The sequence below is a fragment of the Lactuca serriola genome, chromosome 4 (assembly GCF_051521515.1).
Source record: "Lactuca serriola cultivar US96UC23 chromosome 4, Lser_US96UC23_V15, whole genome shotgun sequence".
Taxonomy (NCBI): domain Eukaryota; kingdom Viridiplantae; phylum Streptophyta; class Magnoliopsida; order Asterales; family Asteraceae; genus Lactuca; species Lactuca serriola.
In genome coordinates, this window is record NC_136411.1 from 261,006,975 (window position 1) to 261,014,654 (window position 7,680).

The 7,680-nt window shown below is 36.0% G+C and overlaps 1 protein-coding gene across 1 annotated transcript; it reads left to right on the forward strand.

Moving 5' to 3' along the window:
• The first annotated feature begins 789 nt into the window (after positions 1 to 789).
• Positions 790 to 1,299, forward strand: LOC145099313 (uncharacterized). Its single transcript, XM_079036899.1, has one exon. The coding sequence runs from the start codon at positions 790 to 792 to the stop codon at positions 1,297 to 1,299; it is 510 nt and encodes a 169-aa protein (XP_078893025.1).
• Positions 1,300 to 7,680: the final 6,381 nt, after the last annotated feature.

The window sequence follows — 7,680 nt, forward strand, 5'->3', positions numbered from 1 at the left end:
TCCCCTGATTTCAAACCTTTTATATTAATGAAATGATTCCAAATCAAATCAACAACATAAATTGAATGAGTTATGTTCTTTTCTCACGAATTCACAGAACATGTGTGATAATTGATATGTATATCTATCCTGATGTCATCCCATTCTACATAATTGAATATGAATGGATCAAATGACGCCGTCTTCTACCCATACATCTCCCACCGTTTTGTTTCATATCTGTTTTTTTAAGGGGTATTTGTTTAGAGTAGTCGGTATAGGCCAGAAACGGGAATCAACGCGGTGACGTGGTAGCCGACGACGCCGTTATGACGGGGGGAACACCGCCCCCCCCCATCTCGTTGCATTTCGTCGAGCAGTTCTCGTGGGCGTCATGACGAATTGAAACGCGCATTATTTTACCGTTTGAAAACGGTCGAAATTCAATTAAAAAAAAACTTTTTATCTTTTTACCTATATATATACATATACTCTTTTTAATTTAAACTTTACATATCTTTTTAAAATCATCTCTATATTTTCTACACTTTGTTAATCAAAAATGGAGCAAAACCCAAACACCCCCCTCCATCATCAAACCCATACGCAACCTCGCCTCTCGGATTTGCAGGGTATGAAAATTATTTCAATCTTTTGTCGTCTCAAGGTTCACCACAAATACCATACCAAGGTGCCGCTTTCAATCCCGCTTCATCGCCACTGCAATTTCCCAACTTACCTTACGTTCAAAAAAATCAATCTGGTCAAAACCCAAATTTACAACAAAATCTTTTCTCTAGTTTTGGTTCGATGCAACAAACAACCAATCAACCGTCGCCTACAACACAACCATCAGTTCAAGTGGAAGCGGGAAGTAGTAAGAAAGGGAAAGGGAAAGAAAAATCAAAAGGGAAATCAATAGCGGTGGAATCTGAAAATGCAGACGTTCCACAATGGTGGACACCGGAGGAGGAATACGCTTTGACGGCGGCTTGGTGTGCTATTTCAAAAAACGAACTTCGCGGAAATGGAATGAAAAAAGGAGCTTATTGGGGAGCGGTGCTCGACAAGTTTCACGCTATTTTAAAGAAAAATCCGTATCGCAACAACGACATGTTGAGCAGCAAATGGGGTATGATAACTAAGCGGTGCAGCAAATTCAACAGTATTTACAACCGGCTTGAGGCGCAACAACAAAGCGGAACCAACGACTTCGATTTGTTCAAATCGGCTAAGGAACAATATCGGGTCGAAATGGGTCATGTTTTCAACTTTGAAAAATCATGGGAAATCGATCGACGTGTCGGACGCACGGACTAACATCGACCTAAACGCCGATGACGATGAGATCCCGAATGATATCCAAGAGATATCCCCACCACGACGACCGCCAGGATGCGACAAAGCGAGGCGCGCTGCAAGGCATGCGGAGGAGGTGGAGACGAGAGCAAAAGATGCGGCGGAAATGAGAGCCAAATTCGACGAACACAATTTATTAATAAAAAAAAATGATTTGAAATGTCGTCATTTGGAGTTCCTGGAAAGGCAAACACGGGAAAAGCAGGAGCAAAAGGAGAGGGAACTAATGACACATCAGTTGTCAATTCTTCGGACAAGCGAGGAGGGTTTAGCGTCTGCTGATCTAGCGGTGCTACAAGCGATGAAGGAACAAATTAGGAAAAAATATTTGGGTTAATTAGCATTGGTGTGGTTTTAATAGTAATTTGAATGATATTTTAGTTATTAATTTAGGTTTAAAATTATGTTTTTTTAGTTGTAATCGGAATTTTAAATTTTAAATATTATGTCTTTTTTTTTTGTTTTTAAAATTATATGTTTTATAAAAAAATATATTAGTTATTAAAAAAAACAAAAAGAAAAAATAAACGAAAGCAAAAAAAAAAGTAAAAAAAAAAAAAAACGACATAGTAAAAAAAATAAAAATAAATAAAAATATTTATTTTCAAAAAGTTGGTGTTGCATCTAGTTGTATCTTGTTGCCTATTTCTTCGCTTGGTGTCATAACACCATTAGCTTAGGTGGCAGGTGAGGTGGCACAACTTGATGTTGCACCTTATTGCCCACACCCAATACTCTTGTAGATAAAGGAAACTTGTATGCCCTAAATCCCTAATGGAAACTGTGAATGGGCCATCCAAGTAAACAAATATCTAAAACTATCATGGGCTTTTACTTCCCTCTAATTATATATATATATATATATATATATATATATATATATATATATATATATATATATATATATATATATATATATATATAATCCCGTGGGCATGAATGAACAGGAAAGTTTTAACTTTCTTACTTTGGCCACAAACTTTATTTTTTGGTTTTCTAACACTTTTATAGTTTTTTTCAAAACTGCCCCCTCTGTTTTTTTTCTTTTATACTTGCGCCACCACTTTTCCAGCTCTCTTGACTTTGGTCACATTTCTTTGTGTTTTATACATGTTATCTATTTTGTCAATTCAAAACTCAATTAACCTCAAAACCCTATTCACCCCATGCGGACTTCTCCTAGTTATGCATAAAAGGAAGAAACAATTTGTATGCCTATTTTTTATTTATTGTTTTACGATTTAAGTTTTAAGTAAAATAATATACGTTTGGAACAATAAAAATTAGTTAGCCTATGGATAAAATTTACCTTTATCCTCTCAATTTTATTGAAAAATATATAACTGTATATATGCCGTTAATTTGCTTTAGTTAAATATTATTTATTGGTAAATACCATATCAATCATAATTTTCTATCTTATTTGTTCACTTTTAATTTGCCATAAAATAAGATTATCGACCTCATTTAATTAGGTCATATTATGTCAGGCAAAACCTCTTTCATTTTTGAGTGAATATTTTATTACTTGATTTATCTTCGTCAAGTAAGAACTTGTTTTTCAGTCACAAAGGTTTGCAATATAAATAACCATATGTATATTGTTTCTTACTTGATGACATCAATTCCAAAAGAATATAGGATTATTTGATTACTTGCTTTGGCTTCTTATTTATGAACTATATTCGTGTAAACTAAAGGATTGAATATAAATTGTTTCATTTGCCAATCTAATAAATGTTTTCTAATTGACGACTAGTTCATATTTATTTATCGAATTAGCTACTAATTTATAAGCTTGGTAAGTTATTATTATTATTTTCTTTCAATACCAACGCTAAGTGGTAACTTTAATGTTAAGCATGAGTGGCTGGACCAAAGAAATGTCACTTAAGTTTGACGTTAGAGTTGATTGAACCCCACATTAAACAATTGTGTGAGTTTTTGTTCAATGAACCCAAAGGCTAATTGGATGACGACTCACACAACGAATTTTAGAATAATATGCATAAGTATTGTATTTCTGCGCAAAGGTGATTGCAATATTTATGTAGCGAACTATAACATTTAGGATGCCATAATATTCAATTATTGGTCTAGCCAAAGCGAAACTGATACTTGAGTCAGGTGTTTATATGACTTATTATTTTGGTGTTAATAATAAGTATATTTGTATATTTTATCATGCTATCCCATGAAATCATTTTAATATCACTTAAAAAAAGGGGAACAACTTAAATAAGTGATAAGGATATTTCTAATAAGGTCCGAAATATGGGTACAATCAAGCCTCAAGGAAACTTTGTTGCAAACTATATGTATCATTGATTTAGATAATCAGTACCCATTAATTTAATTACTCTCTTTTTATCACTAAATTAATTCCAAATTAATTCTTGATCAATACCAATTAAATAATATGATTTTTCAATTAGTATATTATACTTATAATATATTAATAAATCACAACTAACCTTTTTCTCAAATATCCATCCTATCAAATTGCTTCGGTGAAGGCAACCCAAATGTACCATGCTATTATCGGGTTAAGTACATACCAATTATAGTTATTTGCTTAGACACCTAATCCAACAGTCTCCCACATGGATAAGTCTAATAACTATAACAGCCAATGCAACTTCAAAATCCGATTAGCAATCGTAGCTCTCAAAAACCATCGTCGAACTCTGACGCATCCTTTTCAATAAGGGATCATACAATCCTCTGTTCTTCAAGATATCATGTGGACAAATATATGGAACATAGTCATACTTATTGTCCAACACTTTGTTTCCCATTTCTTATTTGTTGACATAGAACTTAATTCAACACATCAATTGAGTCCTGACTGGGCCCGTCGCATAAGTCGAAACAAAATCATCGAGGAGCCCAAGATATCGCTTTTAATCCTCCTAGGATTAAAGGAACGTATTAACTTCGACTTATATGCTTGTACTAATTACTTGTTAAATTATACACAACAGCACGTTTTATAACATCAAGTTACTGATGCGTGTTCGTACAATCAATGCACAACCAACTCGTAATCAACAACTCATATATCTTGGTTTGAAGACTATATGATATTATCGTCTCACGATCACTCATGATAAATTCCATGAAGCGATTCATGTGAGCATGGGTTTCATCCAACACTCAAATCTTATTTCAGGAGAACTCATGAACTTTGTAGCAAACCTTTGCCATGTCTAAATGCTTTAGACAATCTACAAGTCAATTCATGACAATCTTGCCTCAGTACCTACTTCCAAAGTATGATCGACTGTGGAAAATTTGAATAATATTATTATTCTGGAAGTCAAAACATGCAAAATGAAAAAATAGTGAACGATTAACACATGATAGTAACGTTACTCAATTACATTTTATCTATTACAAGTTTGTAAATAGCTATCTAATCACTAAAACTAATATCGTCCTTCAGCCCAATACTCCTAGCATGCTGCGAGTGCTTAATCCTATCCAGTCCCTTCGTAAGGGGACCGCTAGGTTTTCCTCTGACGATACCCTCTTTACTTTGAGGAGTCCTTCTTCTACTCGATGTGTGATGAAGTGATATTTTCTATCGATGTGCCTGGATCTGCCATGATCCCTCGGTTCCTTGGTTAAGGCAATCGCACCCTCGTTGTCACAGAAAATCTCCATGGGCTCCATAACAGCTGGTACAACTCTAAGGTCTTCGATGAAGTTTTTTAGCCATATTGCCACCTTCGATGCCTCGCTTGCTGCTATGTACTCTGATTCGCATGTTGAATCAGCTACAGTCTCATGTTTGGAACTTTTCCATGTTAGTACTCCTCCATTTAGGGTAAACACCTAACCCGACTGAGAGCAGAAATTATCTCTGTCGGTCTGAAAACTGGCGTCACTATACCCTGTCACTCACAAGTCATCACTCCCACCGAAGGTAAGGACCCATTCCTTAGTCCTCCGCAGGTACTTAAGAATATTCTTTACCGTAGTCCAGTGATCTCTACTAGGGTTCCCTTGATATCTGCTGAACATGCTAAAAGCAAAGGCCACATCAGGGCGAGTACATGTCATAGCATACTGAAGATTTTTGAGCATTCTAACACTCCTATGGTGTACATGCAACCCTAGATGCCTTGGATCTATGTTTTCTCTAATATACATGCAAACTTTCAATTTCCCAAAGCATCACCCTAACTAACATACAATGGAGTATCTATACTACAAAATTCTAGTTAGATCACATACCTTTTAGTGTGGTTGGAAGCCTTGAAGCTTTAGGAACCTAGCACCAATAATGTGAATGCCTCAAATGGAATCACAAATTACTACCAACAAATGGAAGAACTAGAGAGAGGTTACTTGCACTCAAATATTGGCTAGAACTTTTGTGTGTACACTTAGTGGCTGATTTTGCTAGCTAGAGGGGTCCTTATATAGTGTGTCATGATTAGGGTTACACCATGCAAACCCTAATATGCATGACTTTCCACATTCATTAGGCTCCATGGGTTCTAACCACCATGGAGTATCCATGGGTCACCACATGGGTTTATCCCAACAGAAAGAACTATGGATCATAAGCCCACTTCACAAGAATAAATGATTTACACAATCAATCCCCATATGTTTAATTAGTCTCTTTTGGTCACAAAAATAATTCCAAATTAATTCTTGGTCAATACTAATTAAATAATATGATTTCATATTAATATATTAGAACTTATAATATATTAATAAATCATAACTATCCTCTTCTCAAAAGTCCATCCTTCAAATTGTCCCGGTGAAGTGCAACCCAAATGGACCATGCTACTTTCGAGTCAAGTACATACCAAAAATAGTTATGGACTTAGACACCTTATGCAACAACCCACTTAGATAAGTCTAATAACTATAGTTGTAGGTATAACTTCAGGATCTGACTAGCAATCATGGCTCTTAAATGCCTTTGTTGAACTTAGATGTACCGTTTCAGATAAGTGATCATAGAATCCTCTATTCTCAAGATATCAGCCGGACAAACACATGGAACACAGTCAATCTTATTGTCCAGCAGTTTGTTTCCCAATTTTTGATTTGTTTGACATAGAACTTAATCGGACACATCAATTTAGTTCTGACCGGTCCCGACACATAATTCAAAACAAAATCATCAATGGGCCCAAGATATCGCTTTTAATCCTCCAAGGACTAAAAGGAATAGATAAACTTTGATAGTATACGCTTGTACTAACTATTCACTGAAACATACACAACAACAGGTTTTATAACATCGAGTTACCGATGCGTTTTCATACAATAATGTATCACCAACTCATAGTCCACAACTCATATATCTAAGTTTGAAGATTATATGATATTATCATCTCACGATCACTCGAGATAAATTCCATGAAGTGATACAAGTGAGCGTGGGTTGTATCTAATACTCAGACCATATGAGCACTCATGATTGTCATAGCAATGTCTAACCATTTCTGACAATCTACAAACCAAATTCATGACAATCTTGCTTCAATACCTACTTCCAAAGTATGATCGTCTGTGGATGGTTTGAATAATACAATTATTCTGTAAGTCAAAACATGCAAAATGAAACAATAGTAAATGATTGACACAAGACAGTACCATACTAGTAAATAAAAAGCACCTTTTATTTAAGCATCAAAATGATAATTACATTTCAACTATTACAGCCCAATGCGTCTCGCATATTGTAAATGCTTAACCCTACTTAGTCCCTTCGTGTGGGGATCTTTCGGGTTCTCATCTGATGATACCCTCTTTGCCACGAGGAGTCCTTCTTATATCTTGTGTCTTATGAAGTGGTATTTCCTGTCAATGTGTCAAGACCTGCCATGATCCCTTGCTTCCTTGGCTAAGGAAACCGCACTATCACTGTCATAGAAAATCTCCACAGGCTCCTTTATAGCTGGTACAACTCCAAAGTCTCCTATGAAGCTCTTCAGCCATATCGCCTCCTTCGTCACTTTGCTTGCTACTATGTACTCTGATTCGCACGTTGAATCAGCTACAGTCTCCTTCTTGGAACTTTTCCAAGTAATTGCTCCTCCCTTCAGAGTAAACACCCAGTCCAACTGAGATCAGAAATTATCTCTGTCAGTTTGAGCGCTGGCGGCACTAAACCCCACCACTCTCAAGTCATCACTCCCACCAAGTGTAAGGACCCAGTCCTTAGTCCTCCGTAGGTACTTAACAATGTTTTTCACCGCAGTCCAGTGAGCTTTGCCAGGATTACCTTGATATCTGCTGACCATGCTCAAAGCAAAGGCCACATCATGGCGGGTACAAATCATAGCATACATGATCGAGCCAAAAACGAAAGCA